The sequence below is a fragment of the Equus asinus genome, chromosome 3 (genome assembly GCF_041296235.1).
Source record: "Equus asinus isolate D_3611 breed Donkey chromosome 3, EquAss-T2T_v2, whole genome shotgun sequence".
Classification (NCBI taxonomy): domain Eukaryota; kingdom Metazoa; phylum Chordata; class Mammalia; order Perissodactyla; family Equidae; genus Equus; species Equus asinus.
Window position 1 is genome coordinate 103,986,206 of NC_091792.1, and position 24,272 is coordinate 104,010,477.

Genomic DNA, 24,272 nt, shown 5'->3' on the forward strand with positions numbered 1-24,272 from the left:
TTGTACTCACAAAGTCTCAGAGCAATTTGGTAAGACAACAACACTACATATCCACTTCATCCAAGACTGACACTGAAACAACGTCCATGAAATTGGTCTGAGGACCAATGGCAGATTTCTGAAGCCATTAATAATCCTTAATCACTGCAACAACTTCAGAAAGTGTTTTCTGTTATTGTCTTTGTTTTACAGAAGGGGAAATGAAGTTGGATGGAGTCAAGAAATTTGCCTGAGACCACACAGTCAACAAGTGATAGAGCTGGAATTTACTCCAAAGTCAATCTGATTCTTTGAAATCTTTGTCTTTAACCACCCTATGAACAGAAATATCTCCTTCCTCCTTTTTATGCTCCGTGTTCCATATTGACAAGAACTAAGTGGCCAGTACAGCAAGCTTAAGACAGTGTTTGAATGTAAGGACCGGTCTTAGGTGTGAGGGCTTTATTGAGCCCTTGGAGTCCTACTTGTAAATATTTTCCAACAACCTCTGATTTGGAGTTAGAAAGTGAATGCTAGCATTTATGAAGCTTCTAGAATGTTTTGCCTTTATTTACTTCTGTACAGTTCACAAATTTTCTTTCATCTCATTTGTAATTAATAACATTGGAATTATGAAGAGTTGACTGTTTTTAACTATTTTAAGAGGGAAAAGAAGCTCACACAGTTATTTCTTGCTACTTAGAGCCTTGCTTACCCAGCTGCTTGGAGCAAGCCAGAACTTGATCTCCAGTATTTAGGCTGCCAGCTCTGCCTTCTTACCTCTGCTGAACTCTTTTACCTAGGGCTCAGGATTCCCTCAACTAGTCCTGAGTCAGAGCCAAGCACACGTCCCACACATCCACAAACCTTCTTCCTTTTCAGGTCTGGATTACACTGGTTTAGCTTACAGGGCTCTTTCTTCCCTTGACGTACCAACTTTGTTTCCGTCTTGGAAACCTGGAGTGCTACTGTCATCCTGGGGCAGCACTGAATACCAAGTTCCTGGATTTTCTCAGTCTAAATAATCTATCAGTTTCCATACAAAATGCACTCAAATCTTAAAACCATTCTATCTGGTAAGTTGGTACCACGGACTGGGATAACATTAAACTTAGTGGTAGTAACTTATAAATGAAGGTTAGAAAATTGAACCCGAATATCCATCACATCACTTCATAGGTCAAGTACTCAGTGATTCACTTTTTCTTCTTCTATTGATAACACAAGTTAAGTTTCAAAGAAAAAACCCACTTTACCACCATTTCACTGCCAGCTTTATTAAATTGTCAATAATTGTTTGAAGAATCATTTAGCAAAAGGAATTAAATAAGAGTCCTTGTTAAGATAGCTGTAAGAATGTAAGCGTTTTTACAATGTATGTAATGTTACAATGAATGTAGCTCAAGAATGTAAACTTGAGTAGTGAGGTAGAATGGAGCTCCTTATAAAAGCCAGCAATATATATCAGTGACTCTCACACTGAGGAGGGAGGGGGCAGCCCACAGTTTGGAAAAGCACAATCCTGGGTGGGTGAGAGCCAAGGGGAATGACAGCTATCACCAGATGAAATTAAGCATAGCTGATATTTTCATTTATCTGTGTAGCAAATTGAATGCCCAGGAGGGGAAAAAACCGTTGAGAAATGTTGACGTAAATCATCACATTATCCAGTAAAGACGGCCCTCTTTTTTTTTCCCAGAAAACAAAACAAACATTGCTTATTTTGAAATACTTTATTTTCATGTTTATTTTTGCAAAAAACATCAATAAATATTTAAAGCTCTCTGTTCTAAGACATAAAGAAACATTGCATAATTAACATGAAACAAGGCATTATGCCTTACAAGGAAGACATGAAATGTCCAAAGGATATTTAGAACATTGTGGTTCTGAAAGCTTCAACATGAGAAGTGTTGACCACTTCTCACTTCTATACTACTATAAAATCACTTCTCATACTATAAAGTCATTTCAATAAAGAATAACTGACATTCCTTTAAAAAGTTAGAAAAATAGACATACACACATATTCCCCCACCCTGACAATGACCTCACTGTCTAATTGCTTCGACTCCCCAGCCTCTGTCACAGACACTGGTATGTTGTGGGCTCCTCAAAAATATTAGTTTAATGACTGCAGGGCGTTTGCAAACCTTCTACCTTCAAAGTAAATACAAATCAGGATTGTACTAATTTGGGTTTGGCATAAAATAAACAATAAAAATAATGGTACAGTGCACAAATAGATGCAATTACATAATTATTTTATATTTAAAATAATAACATAGAATCTTGGAAAAATCAAGCAACAAATAAATAAATAAATAGGGGAGGATCCCTCCTAAGCGATGTCAAACACATTAAGCCTGATCCAGGCGGCCTCGGGAGCTGATGATCCGTTTCTCTCTTTCTGCTTTGATTCCTGTAAGGGCAGGGCCTACTTCAGCTACAGCCACTGATCAGCTTCTTCCTCTGGTCAGTCGGAGCTGCCCCTGTAATGAGAAAAATGTACTTAGTAACTGCTTAGGAAAGCTGGCTGCATAACATTCTTCTCCTGGCCTGCCCCACCGTGTTCCAGAGTTTTCTGAATTTAAATTTTCCCAGCCTGGCACCACGTGGCTACTCCCTAAACTGTAGCAGAGGCCTCTAGGCTCTTGTATGCTCTTATTTAAGATGCTTTTCTTTAGGATGCTTTTATTTAGAAAAACTGAATTATTGGCTACAAACAGCCAGAACCTGTGACTCTTTGTCTGTCTGTCACACTGCACCTCACTTCAGCCTCACAGTAACTCACAGCAACCCCATGCAGCTTCCCTGTTCGACTGGGCTTAGATAAACCAAATAATCGTCCTTGAACCACATGGCTAATAAGTGGTGAACCCAGGTTTGTACTCAGCGCAGCGTCACTGCAAAGTCCCTATTCTTCACCGCTAAGCTTTAGGAGCTAAGTTGCAGAAAATCAAAGGTTCTCCTTTTCAGGTGTGAAGCCCAGAAGGCACTGAGGAAAAAAAAAAAAAAAAATGCCTGTTTTCTAACAGGGGAAAAGCTTTTTAGCATAACTGACCAACCCCAATGAGTATTTTAATGAAAGCAGCTTTACCCACACTTATTTGAATGGGGATAGAGTCAAGGGTGGAGATGGAGGGTACTAGAAATGCCCTTCTGGCACCAGAGCAGATTAATGATCTTAGTGGCAAATTAAATTGAGAAATAATTATTTTTCCCTCCTCAGCTAAACCCTGGGTTTCTCTGATACAGTTTTCAGGAGTCAGATGCCAGTGACCAATGGCTCTTACTCACTTGTTTAGCATCCTTTCGATCATTTTCTTAACCATGGGGGCTTCAGGGTTGAGACAAACTTCCTGTCCATTCTTGAGAGTGGCTCTGCAGAAAGAGGGGAAAATCCAAGTGAGGCAGGAGGTCGGGCTGGGGGTCGGGTTGGGGGCATCGGGACGGTGCAGGTCACAAGGACGGTAGCAGCGGCGGCGCGTGGTGGCACTTACATGACTTCGGTTTGGGCGCAGTGGGAGCCCGCCGGCGTCACCTTCACGCTCTGGATGTTCTTGAAGTGAATCCCCTGCACGGTCTGCAAGCACTGGCAGCGCAGTTCACTGACCACGGGGGCCCCTGCAGGGAGAACGGACTCGGTTAGCATGACTGTCCCCCGGTGGGCCCACCCGATCCCTGTCCCGCCCTTGGAACCCCAGGGCGCCAGGTCTCACCTGCAGCGCGCCGGGTGGAGGCGACCAGGAGAAGGAGCAGCAGCGCGGCCCGGAGGAGCCGGGGAGCGCAGGAGGCGGTGGCGGTGGCGGCGCGGGCCATGGGGCTCAGCTCAGTCGGTCGGGGCGGCGGGGCCTGGAGCGGGAGAGCTGGCGGGATTGCTGGCGGAGCGAGCTCTGTGGCTCCCCGACCTCGGAGCACCCCTTTTATCCACGATGGGGCTGCAGCGCCCACAGCCCCGGGCCAGGGAAATTCCCGGACCTCCAGGTCTCCCCCGGGTGCGGAAAGAAGCGCGGCCCCGCCCTAGGATGAGGCGGGGTGCTGGGACCCGCCGGTGCCACCCTACCGCGTGTCACCTCCTGCGTGACTGTAACTGCGCCTACTCGGGACTCTTCACTTCCCTCCCTAAGTGAGTGAGCGAGGCGAGTGAGTCGCAGCCACCCTGGAGCTCCGCCTGCGAGGGGGGACCGTGGGCGCCAAGTGACCCCTAGTCCCGGAGTGGGCAGAGGGGAAAGAACTGAGGGCGGGTCCTTCTGTGAGACTCCCGAAAGGCAGCGACAGCTTTAGAGGGACAGAATCATGTCGCTTTAGTTATCAGACCTGGGAGAATTAAGGAGGGGCGAAGGGTTAAATTTTGCTGTTACCTATCCTCTATCTACATATAGTCTCTGTCTCTCTAAAGATTTTGGATTTGCATGCTTTACGTGTCTGAAGTGAATGCTCTCTGTCAAAAATACAGCTGTCATCTCGGATTCCAGAGAAGAATGTTTGACACGTTCCTCTTGTTGCATATTCTCAAATCACACTTCGAAGATCTTGGTTATGTTTTCCATGTGGTGGAAACTGGAATCAGTGTCAAAAGCTGAATCCAGTGTTAATTTCAGTGAAATTAAGGGCGGTAATGTGACCTCTTCTTTTGTAACCTGCTGAATTTCCTTCTTCCCTGAAATGTTGGAACTTCTAAAATTCTCAGGACATCTCCTTTTCCATGCATGAGGAGATCAGACTTGATCCATGAAATTTGGGACTGGAGATCACTTTAAAGCTGTGGAGAGGCAGGTTGGTCAGGCTCACAGGGTTCACCTTTTTCGGTCTATCCCTGGACAAAATAGCACATGGACGCTAGAATGGGTACCTGCTGTGTAGCAGCCTTACTCCGGACGTGGGGATGAAATATGAAATGCTGAGTCACATGTAAAACCCCATTACATTTACTACCAGGCCCTTCCGTGTCGGTTCCCCCTTTCTCTAGAAGCAAACATTGATGTCTCTGTTTTCTGACCAGGAATTTCAGTCTTTTTACCTGATGCCTTTACTATGTTTTCTCCAGAAGTTTTGTAGATCTTTGATTGACTCAACATTAGGTATAGAAGGTTTAAGTGTGTTAATAAACAAAATTCAACCGAGAAAATCTGAAGATCTAACTGGCTTTGTTAAATAATTCATGAATCAAGCAACATCCCAACTAGGAATTAGGAGGGTGCTCTGAGCAGTTGTACAAAAGGGAAGGGTTTTTATGGGAAGAAGGATGGGGCAAGGGAGCTGTTATCGGAAGAAAAAAAGGATTCTTTTTAGGTCAGCCCATCTCCTCTTGGGAGAAGGGAACTAAACAGCAGGGGTCTTTGTCATGAAGATTGCCTCTTCTTCTTCTGTGGGGGTGGGGAGGGGATGGAGAGGGCCCACCCGATAGATTACCTTACTGATGCTTGACCATAAAATTCCAGACTGGTCTATTAAGATTACATTTCTAGGAGAGGCTGAAACTGCTGTTCGATGAGATATTAAATCTAGGTTTGGTATCATTGGGCTGTAGCATGAGTGACATCATTTGGGGCCAGTGGTTTTCTTTTTAACAAGTGTAGGTCTTCAGATTGGATTCAGACCTCTTGGAGATGTGAAATACGATGGGAGGGGGAAGGAGAAAGAAATGGCCTCTAGCCAAGGGATGAGTGTCTAGGGACAGGGCACTAGGCAGCCCAGCTCAGTGGATCAGAGCCTGCCCGCCATAGCCAGCCATTGCAGTGCAACAAAGTGCCTGGATTTAGTTGCCACCCATCACCTGTGAAGGGAAAGAGAGAGAATCCCCCCCCCCCACACCCCTTTTTCTAAGGTTCTTATGGCTGGTCAAATAAATAAAAAGGCAGGTTAGCAGGAGAGAATCAAACAGAGTTTAATAAAATGTACATGTGGGAGAAACCCAGGAAAACTGAGCAACTGGCCAGAATGGCCAAAGCTGCCACCTTAAATACCATCATCAGCTAAACACAAAGGAGGATGCAAGGGGTAGTGGTTTGGGACTTCAAGGGGGAGGAAGGCCATTTACATGGAGATGGAAATGCAAACGTTTGTTAAACAAGTTTTGCTGGGTCAAAAATGGTGCCTTGCTATCACACCTATTTTTATATTATACTATAGTTATTTTATGTTATTAGCTCCTTCCTGTAACAGGCTTTCTGTGTTCAATTCTTTTAGGCAGTTTGGGGGAAGGTTAAGTGTTCTTCCTGAGTCTTCTAAGCCCTTATTGTCTTCAGCTCGAAATAATCCACATACCAGAGTGGCACATTTTGGGGCAGCCTGCCTTGAACCCCATCATCTGCAAGTTGTTAAATATTTCTTTACCTACCCCAACATAGTGTTAAAAAACAAAATGATTCCACCCAGTAAATTTGAAGATCTAATTGGCTTTGTTAAATGATTCATGAATCGAGCAGCAGCAGCCCACTTAGCATCTTGAAGGGTGCTCTGAGGAGTTGTACGAAATGGAAAGTTTTATAGGCAGAAGAATGGTGGGGAAAGGAAGCTATTAGTAAAAAGAAAGAAAAGATTGTTTCAGACCAGGACATCTTCTTTTGAGGAGGATGGAATGGCAGGGGTCTTCATCATACAGATAACCTCACTGTGCCAATCAGGAGATTTCAGATTGACTGTTTAAAGATCACATTCCTGGAATAGGTTGAAACCATAATTAATCCTTGGTTTGCTTGTGGTGGGGGGCCAATGACTCCATTTTAGGTCTGTTATTTCTTTTGTAATGGTAGTTATGAGAAATGAATCAATGTTTGTGAGAGCCAGCACCAATTAAGTGACTTATAAATGTTTGTAAAATAAATAAAATGGAAATAGCTTTCTCCAACATCGCCTAAACAGAAGATCATTTTAGAATTCTTCTATAAAGAAAAATAAATTATAATGAAAATGTTAACTCTCCAATTTTTCTTTCCACATCTAATATTTTCTGTACCAGGCTTTCTGAAAGCAAGGCACATCTGTACTCTACTGGGAGATGCACTTATGAGATTTCTTGATCTGAGATTTTTTATATGAGATTTTTTTTTTTACTGCTGACATCTATCACTGATTTATTTTATAGTCCTACTTTCCATCATTTCATCTATAAAAAGGAAATTTGAGGGGCTGGTCTGGTGGTGTAGTAGTTCATGCGCTCCACTTTCGTGGCCTGGGGTTCTCAGGTTCAGATCCCCAGATGACCTAGCACTGCTCGTCAAGCCATGCTGTGGTGGCATCCCACATAAAACAGAGGACAATTGGCACAGATGTTAGCTTAGTGAGAATCTTCCTCAAGTGAAAAGAGGAAGATTGGCAACAGATGTTAGCTCAAGGTCAATCTTCCTCACAAAAAAAAAAAAAAAGGAAATTTAAATTAAAGACTCTACATCTTATTTTACTGGAAAAGATTTATAAAATGAATGACTGTCTTTAAAAATACTATAGTGTTTATCAGTATAATCCTGAGAGAAAAATCAGGAAAATTAAAGGGAGATTAAAATTTGTATTAAGCAGTAGGAAATAAGAAATAATCTAAAAGTTGTAAAGTATGGGACTAGCTCATGAATAATTGAGAATTTGTATGGTTACTCCTCTTGTTATCAATAATTTTCTGGGATTTGATGGGAAACTGGCCCAGAAATACAAAAGTTATTCATTAAAACTTGAAAGGTGTATTGTTTTGTTTTCTAATTGTAAATGTAATGCAGGCTCACTTTGTAAAATTTATAAAAGCCAGAAAAACTTGAAGAGATTATTTTTTTCTCTAAACTCTCTTAACTTTTGTCTGTGGAACAAACTTTAACAGGTCAGTGAAAATTTGATTTTTTCTTCAACAAACATAGTAGCTGACAAATTATAAGAGCTTACAGGATTCTGAGTCAATATGGAACAGACCGCTTCCTTTATTTAGTTGCCACACACTGTGGGCAGGTTACTAAACCTCTACACTCACCCCAAGGCACGGCACATCTATTTTGTGCTCCTCTAAGAGTTTTACAAATTTTGACTCACTCAATCCTCCAACAAACCGTGAAGGAGATATTGTTATCCTTATGGAATGTTAAGGTTACAAAGAAGAAACTAAGGTGCAGAGAGGTTAAGCAACTTTCCTCAGGTCACAAAATATTGAGCCTGGGACCCAAACCCAGAGAGAATGACTTTTCACCATTATGCTACGACAGAATGCTCTGTGGTATCTGGTTAATAATTTCTGGAGAGGAATGATGTTTTAAACATCTGTTTGTTATTCCCCTGGTTGAATGGTTCAAACTTACTTATTCTAAAATGCAAATACAGCAAAATGGTCATACATCTCCATGGTTTTGTTTCACTAATGACCTAACTTTCTCCTGCGGCATTGATATAGTTTATGTTTTTTTAGTGTCCAATTCTGAAAAACAGGTAACTTTACTATGGAGAAATCTGGCAAACATCTGCTTTACCAAATGGTGAAGGTTAATATCATCAGCGTGATGTCAGTTTGATATCAGGTACCCCCTGATATGGTGTGATGAGAAGGGTACTTCACCTTTTGGTATTCTTGCAAAAGATCACAACTTCAGTCTAACGATGAGAAAAAAATTCTTCAAACCTAAATTGAGAAATATTAAATAGCCTACTAGGACTCTTCAGACCTGTCAAGGTCGTGAAAAATAAGGAAAGACTAAGAAATGGTCACAGTCCAGAGGAAAGCGTGGAGACATGACAGCTAACTACAATGTGGTACCCTGGATTGGATCCTGGAACAGAAAGAGGACAGTAATTGGAAAACTGGTGAAATCCAAGTAAAGTCTAGAGTTTCGTTAATAGTAACGTACCAGTGTTGGTTACTTAGCTTTGGCAAATGCACCAGGGTAACGTAAATTGTTCCTAATGGGGGAGATTGGGTGAAGGGTACATGGAAACTGTACTATCTTTGCAACTTTTGTAAATTTATAATTATTTCAAAATAAAAAATTTATTTCTAAAAAAGTTTCAGTTTCTAAATCAATTTAGAATACCACCAAATGAAATCGGTGGACATGAGTGCTTTACTCAATAGCTTCTAGAAAGGGAACTGAATTTTTGTTGAGTCCATATTTGCTCAAACATGAATATCCAAAATATCTGCGGTCCCAGTTTGGCCACTTCATTGTGTTTCATGGGCTTACATAGTTTGTCTTCACCATTAATCATGCTGTCCAAATCTCTCCTCTATTTCTTGTAACTGAAGAAAAACAGAAAGTATTGGCTGTAATGGTCTCCAGACCCAACCCAGAACTGACATAAATGAGAATACTCAGGAAGAGTAGAATTTCAATCATCTATAGAAGTTGCCAAAAAAGTGAAGCAAACGAAGCTTGTCATGAAGCAGACAATATTTATAGAGTGTGTAGAATTTGATTCCTGGGAATGACAGTCAAAATCACTTGTTTTTAGAAATGAAGTGAAAAGGAAAGTTTTCTTTTTGGTGGTTGTTCTTTTCTCCTTAATATGCCATTTGAATCCATGAGATCTCCATGAACTAAAATGCAGAAATATTTATAAGGACAAAAGTCCTGTAGTTAATGGTTTATTGTTAATACAATAAACAAATTCTTTGTCTGTTTGAACAAGTGTTTCTCCAAGTCAGTTACTTTTGCAAGAGTGGAACGCCAGGTTTTGAGGCACAATCTTTAAATCCATGCAAGCAACAACTCTTAAACAAATGGAAGAACCTTTAAAGTGAAAGCTTTGGTGGCTAATTCCATTTGCCCTGTGTTATTACGAATCTTTCAGAAATGACAGTAAAATTCAGGATGCTTACACCTTTCAGGCCCCCTGTTTTACCCCAGTCATTGCTGTAGCCAGCAGCTGCATGCAAGTGTAAATTTACAGCTCCCCACCTGGGCTGCACCAGGGTCTTTCACTTTATGCAAAGCATCTCCATCACTGCAGTGGAAAATCTCTTGCCCAATAGGGAACAGGAGGAAATTGATAAATGTTTCCCTGTCTTTCATGTTTTAGGCAAATATTCTACATGACTTCTTAGAGGGTCTCCAGCAGGATTGAATCCCAGTTACCCACACCCTATTTCCCTCTTCCCAGTTCTCCAGTCCTATGCATTAGGAACATTTCCCTAAATAAATCTGCCTGCATGGCAGGTGATGACTCAGGCTCTGCTTTTTGTGGGGGCAGCTTGGCTAAGACACTGCTCCTTCCTGAGAACTAACCATGCTGATTGGCAAGCAGGAATGAGCAGCGTAGCTCTGCTCCACCCCGAGCTTGCCTAAAGAATTTACTCCCTCACGACTGCCATCTCTATTTCCCCACAGTGACGTCTTCTAATGTGAGACTCTGGCTCTGAGGGGAGAAGAGTGAAGATATCTGAAAATGATATTAAATTCCTGGGTCAGTTGACCCCTACAGGCCAAGGTCATGAGTGTGTACTGGGATCAGAGTCAGCCTCCCCACTCAGTCCCCCCCGAGACTGCATGTCTGGCTTCCCTTTTTCTTCCCAGGGTAACACACCCAAGATTTACCTGCTCTCAGTCCATAGCATTCAGGTGGGATGATCCATTTCTCGATTCCTTTCCTATCGGGGCCCACCCCCAACCCTACTGATTGATTCAGAGATGGGAGAGTGACTTAAGCCTGGCCAAATGAGAAACAGTCCTAGAGTCTTTGTTCAAACAACTGAAAAAGAAGTTCTTAATTCTTGCTGGGGTTGCAAAACTGGTGAAATGGGGGCATAGAGGTCAGCCAATGCTTGAGGAAAGCCTGCCTGAGGATGAAGCTGGCCCAGAGGAAAGCACATAAAATGGGACAAATTACTAAGGACCTTGTTTGGGCACCTGTGTCCTCCAGTTGGCTCTGAATTATTCATGGGCTTTTCAGCTATGTAAGGCAACAGATTTCCTTTTTTTTTTTTAAGACCATTTAAATCAGATGCCTATCTTTTCCCAGTGAAATAGTCTTGCTTAACACCATCCATCTTCCACGCTTCTGCTATGGATAACTTTCCAGCACAAGTTACTCTATTTACTCTACTTAATCTCTCTAGCCATTCATCCCTTCCACATCTATCTACCATTTATAAACTAGGAACTAAATTATTAAGTTACGAAGAGGGAAAAGACAGACTCTGCCACTACTGAACTCATGGTCTACCTGAGTAGGACAGAAAGATATGGAGTTGTCTAGAGGTCCATGATACTCAGCAAGGTACAGAGCTTTATAGGCATTCAGAGTAAGGAGTGAGGGGGCATCTGACTCCTCTTCTCAGAAGGGTGGGAGCTGTCATAAAACTTTCTGGAGGAGTGTGCTACCTAATGTCAATGGGTACAGGACCCATTCCAGAAAAAGAGGACCAAATGAGCAAAGGCATGGAAGCTGGAAGCAGTGTGGTATGACCTGAGAACAAAAATAAGTAGTTTATTTGTTTTAACATGGAGTTTAACGCTGAGGCAGCGAGACAGAGAGATAGACCTGGAGGAAAGGCATAGCCCAGTCACCAGAGGTTCCTGCTTATCACTCAGGAGCCATTTCAAATATCACCTCCATCAGAAAGTCCCTAACTCCATCCAAGAGCTTATCTTGGCTCTTGGACACAGAGCACCTTATGGGGGACCATTGATTTACATACTCCTATGCTAGATTAGCTACCCTTCAAAGAAGATATCATATCTCATTTCTTTTTGCATCCACCATCTTCAATATTTCTGGTTCGTACTAAGCATTCAGCAAATGTTTGCTGAAATAATGCATGAATAAATGGTTTCAGGCCACTGTTTCATGTAACCAAGTGTCCTGAGGTTAGGATATCAGGAAATTGTCCTTGAGGGATTGCAACAGCCTAAATTTCCTTAGTTTCTTTTGCCTATTTTGACTACTCAGCATCTGAGTAAAACTCCCCAGGGGATATAGGTGAACCTGGATGAGCCAGAGTTTGAATTAAGTATAAGAGCTGGGGAAAAGTGTCCTACCTGGTGCAGCCAGAGAAATGAATCTGAACTAAAATCCTCAGAAAGTTCTGAGGCTAAGGTCTGCCAACAAGTCCAAAGAACACAAGGGGGGCCTGCAAATACATTCAAAACCAGAGAGCCTGCCTGCCAAGGTCTAGAACAGAGCGGGAGCAATGTCAGGAATAAAGCAAGAGAGGTCTTGATTGACTGCCGCAAATGGAGCTGGAATATGTTTGGCCTTTGTGGACCATCTGCTTCATGATAGAGGGGAGGGTCCAGCTAATTAAAGGTACAAAGTCTGAGCAGGAAGTGAATGGAAAGTAGCTATTCATCCCTTACGTTTTTTCTTTCATTTATGTGCACCAGGCAAAGTGATAGGTGTTGTAGGAGATGTAAATTTGGATAAAGTCCAACCTCTAATATAAAAGTCTTCGTTTAGCCTGTCTACTTTCTTCTATAATGTTAGATCATTTATTTTTCTGTTCCTGGCTTGATAATCTGATGATATGACCAGTCTACAAATACTTAAAATCTCAGTTAACACTGAGAACCATTCTATATATCAGCTGTTAGCAGGGTTTTTTTTTTTTTTTTAAATTTGTTGGTTTTTAAAAACATTTTTATAAATTGTTTTTCATCCCCATTTTGTAAAAGTTGTTTCCTGAACTTTCTGGAAGTAGTACTCACTAAACAAATGATGTCATGATCGTATAGCACAACAAAAAGATACAGGATTGCGAAAACTGTAGAAAATAAGGAAATGAGAAAACTTTTTTCTTAGAAATAATCTCACAAGAAGTTGTTTCAGAGATGAAAATATCAGTATGACATTGTGATGTTATGTAAACAAAATTCAGGAAGTTGAAAGATGAATGTATAAACTGCAAAAGAAAATAGCATGCGTAGCATAAAGATACAGATTTCAACCAGGAAATTTATGAATCATCATAAAAACTTGATATTGAGCATGTTGACCACAATGTTTTCCGATGTTTATTATCTCCCAGTTCTTTGGCCAGAAATGGTTTTGGTTTTATTTTTCCCTTCTAGGTTCTGTTCATATATTTAGGTAATCTTTGGGGCAGAGGATTCTGAATGATACTTATTTTCAAGGTGTGTCTCTGCTGTATGACTGAGCTGTTCTTTGATTGACATTTCTGAAGTAGCTGAGGACATTAAAGAAATACGAGATCCAATTATGTAGGGTGGAAATTATGGTGGAAGTGGAGAAAGGATTGGCTTAGTTGTGTGTATTTTACATATGTGTATGATATACATGGAATGTAAATATCTATCATCAAATAATGTTTAATGAGCACATATTATAGCATCTGTAGATGGTGAGTGTGGATGGACAGATGAGGGGAACTCTTAGCAGATTCCCTAATAGTTACAGATGTGACTCTAACTAAAAAATCATACAAATCACTGATGGGGCAAATAGCCTGAGCGTGCTATAATGTCTCCTAATAATTTGGTGAAATCTCTGAGCCTAACAAGGTCAGGCATTGGGAAACAGAGTCTTTAATGTTGGACCAACTTTGTGTTGGCTGAGTGCCTTCTCCAGCACCTGCTGCGCCGTTATATCATAGTACCAACCGCATTATTGTCTCCTTTCATGTAGTTAATATTTGACAAACATTTATTTAGTACCTATTCTGTCAGGCACTTTTCTGGAAGTGAGAATGAAGAGAGGTTAATAGACATGACCCTTATTCCCTGATCTAAAGGAGGAAAACAAACAGATAAACAAATAATCACAGTGCCGTTTAATGGTTATTTTGTGGAGATACATATAAATTGCTTTATTCCTTATTCCCCAGCTGATCCCTAGAATTGCTGGAAGCAGACTGGTTCTCCAACACATATGATAAGTAAGAGCTGATTCTTTCAACTCTGCTTGATGCTTTCAAGTGTTCCTATCCCTTACCACAACACCGGCTAATAATAGCACGATCCCCATGTTGTGTCTGCCTCGGGAAAGAAATAAATATTTGACAATGTTAGATCCAGAGTTTATTTCTTTTCCTCATTTTCTTTACTAGATAGACAGTTAAGCCAGGCTCCAGATTACAAAATGTCCCGTATATTTTGTAATTTTATAGATATGCTGGTTGATAAACATTGTGTTTTTTTTATTTGATTTTCTTTTAGTTACCATGAATGGAAAACACAGTTTATGTTTACCATGTTAAACTTTTTTCTTAACTAGTTATTTGCACCCAAGCTTTGGATGGTTCTGTGCAGGGGAAAGTTCTGGTTTGTTGACCATGTTCTTAATGGGTTGCTTATTAGTTCAAGGATTGTGGCCACCACTGTTTGGAAATGATGCATGCTCTCAGGGTAAAACTCCAAAGAGATGAAAGAAAAGTAAATTTTACTTATAAGCTTCCAATTTCGAGTCAGGCTCATGCTGGGACCTGTTATAAATGAGACTTACTCCTTTCTAGAGCCCTGTGAGGTGGACATTACAGACCTTGTTTGGCAGATAAGAAAACTGAGGAGATTCAGGGTCACATAGAGACAAAACTGAGATGTAACCCAGGATTGTCTTATTGAAAAGACCATTGGGCTAAAGTCAGCAACTACAAGGACAAGGAAAAGAGCTACAGGGGAAGAAGAAATAAGTATAAAACCACCAATTAAATTCACCAAATGTCTTTGCTTTTTTCCCAAGCCCTCCTGGAAAGCAATGTACTTTTTGCCCTCGATTCAATTATACCCCAAACTAAGATGCTCACAGCTGAAGCAGAATGGGCAGTGAATATAATTCAGACTAAAAGTAGACCACAGGAAGGTGATTTAACTATTCTCCAGGTCTCAAGCATCCTGCCCCTACTGACTCTCCAAGTATCTTGGGAAGCACTCATTAGAGTGTGGACGCCAGCATGGAATGTTGAAAATGGACTCTGATGGGGTTCAGGGCAGGCCACCCCAAGATGTGCTACTTTGGCATGTGGATTATTTTGAGCTAAAACAATCAAAGTCCAGAAAACTCAGGCAGAAACTTTGATCTTCTCCCCAACTGCTTGTTAGTGTCTTCAATTTGATTTTGACTCCTAGTGACCCTGTGTACAGCAGAGAGGAACGTTGCCTGGCCTTTTTGTGCTATCCTCTCACTTCAGACGATGCTCTACTGCTATTCATGTGATTTTCATGGTCAATTTTTTCAGAAGAGGGTGGCCAGGTCCTTCTTCCTAAACTGTCCTAGAGAGGAAGCTCCACTGAAATGTGTTCACCATGGGTGACCGGGCTGGTGTTTGAAATGCTGGTGGCATAGCTTTCAGCAACATAGCAACTTGCAGCCACCACAGTAAGACAACCTACAGATGGGTGGTGCAGCTTCCTGATGGAGAAATGAATCTTGGCTGCAGCAGTGAGAGCACTGGATCTTAATCACTGGACTATCAGAGGTGGCTGGAAGGGAGTTATCACTATAGATAACTTCAATATTGTATGAACTAAGTGTGGTAGATAGGGAGGAACTTATCAAAGCCTGTTTGATAAAATTTCTCTTTGTGTCTCATTGTTTCTGTGTGGCCCAGCAAACAATTGTTTACCAAACATTTACTATTTTCATCTTCCTGTGAATTGCCTTCCTTCCCTTTGAAGTACCAGACCTCTAACTCCTTCTCTTTAGTCCAGGATGACATATATACCTCATTTTGCCTGACTGTCTTTGGAATTTCTCATGCTTATGTGGATTCCCCGTATGTACAAAGTTGAATTTGTTTTTCTCCTGTTAATCTGTCTTACATCATTTCCATTACCAGCCAAAAGAATTAAGAAGAGAAGAGGGAAATTTTTCCCTCCACCACAGTCAGCAGCAGCATCAAGGGCTGGAAGACTGCTTGCTCCTGGGACTGCTACAGAAGAAGAGATCCTTAACCTCTGACAATGGCTGGCAGAAGGTAAGATTTCTTACCACATCAGCCTCTTGGATCTCTGTCTATAGGGTCTGGTGGAAACAAAAGTGGTGAGAGTCCTTTCTCTCTCTTTCTAAATTTAGATTAGTTGGAGAAAATATTTGTGGAAGTACTTTCTTGGGCAGAGTGACTCTGGTAAAATTTTGGTAATGAGTACTCTCAGTTTTTGATTAATCTTTTTCCTCCCAGAGATGGTCACTATTTTTCTTTGCCTCTGTCTATTGTGTTGTTTGTCATAAAGAGGGAAACCGTAAGGCAAGACACAAGGGTAAGCCCTATAAGCCTGCTGTTTGAGCCAGCCTCACAGACTGGTGAGCTCACAGTTCTCATCAGACCAGTGTCTGTTTGGACAAACTGCTGTGGGTTTAATATACACATGAAGTAGAAGGTGTTGATAAGAGATACATTGGAAGCCAAAGCTGAAAAATTGGGAGGCACAGGTCAAGCATCTAAGAGCTGTTAAAGTGCTTGCTATTTAACCCAAAGACTCCTATGTTAGGATAAGTTGGTCATGGAATGGGTTAGAGTGACACTAGATGACCTATCAACATGAAGAAAATTTCTGTGCAACAAGGTACACTGTCAAAACATCACACAATCCCTAACCCCATGGCACATCCCTTTTGGCGTTAGTTGGGCTCAGAGGGACCCAAGGCCTGGCTAAAGCTGTCTTTTATCAAAATAATGCCCTGTGTTGTTTTCTTAGGTCTTTGATTACTTAGAAAACAAAGTCTTCTTAATATTAAAATAATTAAGTTCAGCTTACAACTATGTAACCTTTTGTTTTTACTTTTGAAATCTTTTGTTCTCATCTTGGTCAAATAGATAATTAAGTATTGTTTCATAACAATCTGTGATCTTATTTGGTCAAGTGTCTAAATCTTTTGATATTTTTGACAAACCTCACAAAATCAATCTAAATGACGTCCTTTGGACCTCTAGCTAACTTTGGGATTTTTCAGAGGGCCCCTGAAACATCTCAAAGACTTTGCTCTCTTTTCTTGTAAAAAGAGAGATGTTACACTAATTAGGCTTATTTTACATGTTAAATTACATGGAAAACATTGTCAAATAAGTAATACTAAATCATTTTTACGTTGTATCTGTATAATTGTAGGTTATAAGTGTTTCAGAAATTACATAAAATTCCTAGAGGTCTGATACATCCTGGTATAATGTTATCAGTCATAATTCTAGGTATTATCTTGAAATGTTGTATGTTATAGAAATAACTAAATTTCTTTCCCAAATACATTGTAAGGAACTCTCATCAAATCTCTAACCATGCCCATTTTTAAATCTTTTATCATTTGCAGAAACTTATTGTCTTACTCTGATACTTTTGCAGAAGTGCTCCTTCAGGAATGCTTCGTCTTCAGGAAGATTCACAGAAAGGACTTTTTGACAAGTGCAAGTTTCTGATAACTTTAAGATCATAAAACTGAACTGGACAACAATTTCCAGAACTAGTGAAAAAACAAACTGGATGAAAACAGAACAAATACTTGGGACTAAATGAACTGAGGATGATTATAAGTTTTTATGGCTTTTTAAAAAATCTCTTGTCTTCCACATGTAAGAAAACCTTTCTTCTTAAGCTAACTATGACTGACAGCCATTTGGTAAATTATACTCTGGTAAGCAGGAGTGAAGCACTTATCTTTTTCTCCCTACCTTCAGAATTCAGAGACTCTCAGTAAGTATTCTTATTTCATGGAAATATAGTTATTTGAATATGTTCAGTAAAAATCTGTTTTGTCCTTGTAACAGGGCACAATTGGAAATTAGTTATATTACTAAGGCTTTGACTGGAATGTCACATTGTGAGAGACATACATAGACCTAGATATGACCAGACAGCTTTAAGGAACTAAGATTGACTTTATAGAGCCAATAAAATCCCTTGGAAAAACAGCCTAGCACTTCACTTACATAGTTCCCAAGTGAACTACCAAGTGAGTATGAAAGGTCACTTTCTGTCAGGCCCAGGAAACTCAAGATATTTTGGGTCCTTGATAAGAGAGGAATTCACCCAAATCTTGAGGTATTGAAGGTGAAATCTGGTGGCAACTCCTTGGTTTGGCTTTCCTGGTCTTGAGAGCCCTTTAAAAGTTCCATCTGAGATTCCTTAATAAAAGTTCTGCAAAGAAGATTTGAAAGAACCTATATGATCAGTTGCTATCCTTCTGTACTTATGTAAATAATCAGGCCAAGTTTATTGAAACTACACTTATTTTGCAGGCAAATTTGTCTTAATTTGGCTATCTTTGGTAAAAATGGGGGTGATTTTAGAGAAAAAAATTATGTTTAAGTAATATACATTTGTGGATATTAGATCCTAGTGCTGTTTATTTTCTTTTAAGGTTTTGTTTTCTATCTATAAATTAGACCACATCTTGTATTCTTCTAGCTTCCTCAAATATCTGGCTACAAATCCCCAGGCTAACATTTCCAATTTTCTCCCATTTTTTGACTTGGAATTATTGAGAACTAAAACTGCCCTTTTCCTGAAACCATACAAACTGTAGCTCAAGGTCTTGAAATAAACTTCAGAGAAATCACCCCGAAAGCTCAGGTATAGACAATCGTCATGCCTAGTGCTATGTGGGCTACTCAGAAAGATCACCAGAGACATTCAAACTGCAAACCAGGAAAATCTGTCAGATTGCCACTGCCTGCCCTCACTCCATCTAAAGATGCTTTGAGCCAGACACCTAGAAATCTTCTCTACTAGCTGCCTTCAAAACTCAAAAATGGGATTATAGTTTGCTCCAGTCATTAATCGTTGTTTTTCTTTTGTTTCCGTGGAAATGTCACTTATTAAATACCTGATTGCTTGCTTATGCAATATAGGCCTAACTTTGAGAGTCACCTGTAACAATACCTCCTGAAACTGGAAACAACTGTTAAATTAGACTGACCTATTCTCTAAAACAAGAAACTAGTTCAATGAGATAGAATACTCTACGAATTCAATTTCTGGACTGTGAAACTTCCAGGGGAGTTTCAGAGGAGGGAACTGATGGGGTTCAGGGCAGGCTACACCAAGATGTGCCACTTTAACATGTGGGTCATTTCTATCTGAAAAAACTCAAGGCCTAAAAGACTCAGAAAAAACCTTTGACCTTTCCTGTAAGTGCCTAAAAGAATTTAGTTAGAAGACCTATTCCAGGATGGGAGTTATCACCATAGATAACTACAGTATAATGTGCACTCGGTGTGGTAGATAGGGAGGAACTTAGCAAAGACTGTTTGTTAAAATTTCTCTCTGTGTCTCATTGTTTCTGGGTATCCCAGCAAACATTTGTTTACCATTCATCTTCCTGTGAATTGCCTTCCTTCCCTTTGAAATCCCAGACCTCTAACCCCTTCTCCTTAGTCCAGGATGACATATATATCTCATTCTACCTGTTTTTGGAATCTCTCATATTTACGTGGATTCCCTGTAGGTATGAAAGTAAATGTGTTTTTCTTCTGTAAATCTGTCTTATGTCATTTTAATTACTAGCCAAAAGAACTAAAACGAGAAGAGGGAAATTTCCTCTCTCCAACAAATCTTTAATTAACAAGTAAGCAATGCTTTTAAACTTCAAGTTATAATCCATCAGTGAGTTGTAAAATCACTTTAAAGGCTTGCAGTGAACATTTTTTAAAAAGTGGATAAAGTCATGGGCTGGCCCCGTGGTCGAGTGGTTAAGCTTGCGTGCTCCGCTGCAGGCGGCCCAGTGTTTCGTTGGTTCGAATCCTGGGCGCGGACATGGCACTGCTCATCAAACCACGCTGAGGCAGCGTCCCACATGCCACAACTAGAAGGACCCACAACGAAGAATATACAACTATGTACCGGGGGGCTTTGGGGAGAAAAAGGAAAAAAATAAAATCTTTAAAAAAAAAAAAGTGGATAAAGTCAGATAGCATAGTATAGAAAATAAAATACCAGAACTCTTTGTACAAAGCAAGAATAAGTATTGTGTAGGTATTCCTTTAAGATATGGCAGGGTTAGTCCCAGACCACCACAGTAAAGCAAATATCACAATAAAGCAAGTCACCCAAATTTGTTTGGTATCCCAGTTCAGGTAAAAGTTATTTTTACATTATACTGTAGTATATTAAGTGTGCGATAGCATATGTCTAAAAAAACAATGTCCATACATGAATTAAAAAATACTTTATTGCTAAAAAATGCTAACCATCATCTGAGTCTTCAGTGAGTTGTAATCTTTTTGCTGTTGGAGGGTCTTGTAAAAAACAATATATGCAAAGTGCAATAAAGTGAGGCACAATAAAATGAGATATTTCTGTATTGTGAACTTGTTTTAGAGGGGTGTGTGTGTGTTTGTGTGTTTGTGAATATGTACAGTAGGGCAGCAGAATTTGCCACTCCAAAAGACGTCTATTTGGCATAAGGATTATCTTGATCTGGTTATTTTTTGAAAAACTGCAGACACAGAAAAAGTTCTAAAAACTGAGTACAAGTTACCCTTTTGTAAAAGACATTTTCATTTATAAGAGAAATCTCCATTTGTAAAGGCATCTTCCTACCTGTACCAGGAAGAGAGGGATGACTCAATTTCTAGAAATTCTCATCAATGCAGAAGGCAATGACTTAAATCTGTAGAACAACCTTACCCTTGTTTACTGTGCTTTTCCTGGTAGCCTCTCATATCTGACTCTCCACCCTCAACGTCATTCTTTTGTCTTTAGATGAAGATGGTTTTTAAGGTGATGGCTTCAGCCATATAGGAGACTTACTTAGTTTTCCTGGGTCTCTCCCATGTATATAGGAGTATACATGTTAAATTTTTGTTTGTTTTTCTCCTGTTAGTCTGTCCTATTATCAATTTAATTATTAGATCAGCCAACGAATCTAGAAAGGAAGAAGTAAAAATTTTTCCATGCATACATACATATATACATACATAAATACACACAGTGACTATATACATACATAGTACCTGTAAATGTATGCATGAATACTAGATCACGTGGCTTCAACATTCTTTCCCTGGTCAAGGAAAACCTTATTCTGTTACCCAAAATTGGGGCAGAAATGCACCCTAACTAGTTTCAACTCGATGAAATGTTGACACAAAATAACCAAGAACCATTGTATAGATAAGAGAGACAAGGTGAGTTTTACTTGAGTGAGAGTGAGGATTATAGCCCTGGGAAGCCTTTTCCAGAAATAAAGAAAGGGTTCAGAGAAGCATGGTTTTCAGTACAGTCTTATATCTTTTTAAAACAAAGAACATGCATTAAACACGCCCAGGTCACATATTCGTCAAAGTTTCAAAAAGGTATTCAGTTACAAATTAGCAGGTCAACCTGCCTCTGATGTCAGGAAAGGGATTAACAATTGCGCCTGGGAGGGATGTAGGCATTCTTATCTTAAGAGATCACATTCTTCACTTTGATGGTTAAAGCTGAGGTACAATGTATGTCTGATAGGCCATAAATCAGGCTCCTTTGGTTCAAGCCAAATTAGTTTTTGAACCCAAATAGTTATCCCATATACCTCAATATGTGAAAATCTCTTGTCAGAAGTAATTACCAAGTGTTTCCTTTGTGATTGTGTACAATGGTATTTTACTGAAAATTCGCAGTTCGCTTTATAACCACATCAAATGGCTAATATTTTAAAAAAGGGCAGAAACATTTTTGAGTAATGAAATTGCAGTTTTTTAAAGTTTTCTCATTTCCTCTGAATGTTCTATGTTATCCATAATGAGTATGCATTCATTGTCCTTTGTAATGAGAAAAAAATGTGGACATATCTTTAAAACCAACTAAACCCTCAATGCTCTATGAAAAGAGTGAAGAGGAAACTTTTTACCACAAAGGCCTTAGAAGGGAAAAAAGCAAAAATAAGAAAAATGCAGAACAACTTCCAAGAGCAAAATTTCCTTTGGTGGTTTGGTTTTGTTGATAGGAATCTATGAATATGTAGTTAGTGCCTAATTTGTGAACATTTTCTGCTGACCGCCTCCAGCCAGCCAAAAAAAAAAAAGGGTAAGCACATTCAATCTTTATCACTTCATAAATGTTTATGCAGCAGGGAACTACAATAAATTATTGTCTGACTTGTGCTTTTCCAGGCAGGAAAGCCCTTTCCCAATTCCATGGCTGATAAAGGCGGCAGCTTGAAATACTTCTCAGGGTAGTTAGCCAAGGTAATTCTGAAGAGAGTGTTTACAAGTCACCAGCATTGGTTGACTTTGCAAAATTTGCTTTGGTCCTTTGGCCCTTTGAGTCATACCTACTAATTATTAAATCCAACTAAATGTGTTGTTTGAGGCAGGTAGTGAAAAGAGCATAAGCAAAAGAATATTGTACCACCCACCGCTCATTTCCAATATTTTCCCTCCCAAAATTCATTCGATTTGAGGACATTTTCTTGCTATTTCAGCCATTTTTTGCTGCTTGTCACTGTTGGGGCCCAGGGAAGGCTACCCCAAACACCTCCCACAATAGCATTCTCATTATTTTGAATTAAAGTTACTTGAGAAGCTAATGGGCATTCTCACCCTCCTGTCGCTGTTCGCCCTGAAGGCAGGAAATAAATCTGCCGTGTGAAAGGTGCTCTTCTTGAATCCTTATCAGCAAAGTTGGGGAATTCCAGGGTGAGAAGGCTGAACAAATAAGCCTTGCTAATTTACTTCTCAAGCCTAAACTCTGCTTAAATTCCTCACTAATTACATACTTCAAATCTAAGTTTCTTTGTCCTGTCATTCCTCACAAACGTACTGTTTCTTTGTGTAAAAGATATATAGACTGCCTGCTTTGTTCACTCTCTGAGCATCATTTCTCTAAGATCTCCAATATGTACATAGTAAACTGGGTTTTTCTCCTGTTGATTTGTCTTGGGTCTATTTATTATTAGTTCAGCCATAAGAATACAAGAAGAGTAGAAAGGGGATTTCCTTTTCCCCAACAGTTTTGGTGAGCCAGGCAGGAGACCTCACCAGCTGGAAAACTGCTTTCTCCCTTGGGTTACTGCAAATTAAGAGATCCTGGACATCGGACACAGACGCTGGCAAAAAGATAAGTCTTCCTAGCATATCAGCCTCCTAGATCTCTGTCTGCAGCATCCAATGGGAAGAAAAATGGTGAGAATCTTTTTCTATCTCTAAATTTAGATTTGCAGGAGAAAATATTTGCTAAACTAGTTTCTTGGACGAAAGTGACTCTAGTAAAGGTTAGGGATGAGGACTCTTGATTCTGTTGATTCTTTCCTCCCAGAGATAGTCTTTTGTCTCTGCCAGCCAGAGGATGCATATGTATCTGAAGGGCAACCGAATAGGTTATGAATCTGAGCTTAGGGAATCTAGACACTCTATTCTATTCAAAAGGGGGAAAACACATGATTTCTTGTGTTTTGCAACAGCTGTTTAAAAACAGGCTAGTGCTTAGGCTAACTCTGGGAGTGAACTTTTTGGATCTTGGGACAGCTGCATCCTTTGTACTCTCCTTTGGGGATGCCCCTTGCATCCACGATGAAGCCGTTAAAAGGCATATTTGTTTGAGTTGCTATTAAGATCCCACGCATTAATGTCCAGATGATGGATCCTTTAAATTGGAAAAATTTCTAAATTGGAAAAAATTTTTAGAGAGCTCTCATATTGGTATAATGGCTAGCCCTTAAGACTCCTTTAACCAGATGGAAAGTCAGAAATTAGAACAAAACTCAAAGTCCACTCAGAGTCGTTCTTATTTGCCTCAAACATTTGCAGATATGGCAAAAAGTCAGGACATTGGAAGTACAATTGTCTGGCACTTCAGAAGGAAAATCAAAAAATAATGTAACAGCTACATTTAGGGACTCCCTAACAAGACGAGAGAACAAAAAATTTAGACCTAATACGAAAATCCAATGTAAAACCCTCTTTTTAAAATCCTTCCCCATCTGTTTGTTTTAGCTTCTTTTTCCTAAAATATTTACAGAGAGCACTCCGGCCTAATCTCTAAGAGTGTACAGATTATTTGTGGAAACATTGCAAGGCAGAAAATAAGTTTAGCAGAAGCACCTGGGACAGGCAGTAAAGCTCACGTTGCTGGCCTCCACAATCAGGCTTCAGTTCCTCCTATGCGATAGCTTATGCAGAAATATCCTAGAACTCCCTCCTAGGGAATTTATGTCCCTTGGACAACAGCCGTTTTATCTCCACTCAATGGTTATTCTGTCATGCTCAGTCAAGAGAAAGAAAAAAAATTTCACATTGTCCCTTCTTTTCCAAATCCAGACCCATTGGTTGTTGACCTTTTCTCTCCCAGGGATAGCTATTGTGTTCTTGCTTGTCTCGTTTATGTCCTGAGGGCTTGGCTTAAATTGTTGCCTGCCTGGGACATACATGCAAGCCTTCAGTCCTTTCTTTTGATTATCTTTGGAAGTGACTCTGGATCTTGGAAAGGTAATAACCTTTGAGGATGCCTCTTGGG

The 24,272-nt window shown here is 40.0% G+C and overlaps 1 protein-coding gene and 1 long non-coding RNA gene across 2 annotated transcripts in view; one reads left to right on the forward strand and one right to left on the reverse strand.

The window, feature by feature from the left end:
- Nucleotides 1–1,697: 1,697 nt before the first annotated feature.
- LOC106829714 (growth-regulated protein homolog gamma-like) lies at nt 1,698–4,106 on the reverse strand. Its single transcript, XM_014838979.3, has 4 exons — nt 3,702–4,106; nt 3,483–3,606; nt 3,280–3,363; nt 1,698–2,471 (listed from the first exon to the last, which is right to left on the reverse strand). Exons 1-4 carry the CDS (start codon nt 3,799–3,801, stop codon nt 2,456–2,458), a joined length of 324 nt encoding a protein of 107 aa, XP_014694465.3. The 5' UTR covers nt 3,802–4,106; the 3' UTR covers nt 1,698–2,455.
- Nucleotides 4,107–22,787: 18,681 nt separating this feature from the next.
- The window catches only part of LOC123283799 (uncharacterized), a 67,244-nt gene continuing 65,759 nt past the window's right edge, over nt 22,788–24,272 (forward strand). Inside the window, exon 1 of the long non-coding RNA XR_011502205.1 lies at nt 22,788–22,942. This is a non-coding gene — a long non-coding RNA (uncharacterized lncRNA). The remainder of the gene's footprint in view (nt 22,943–24,272) is intronic.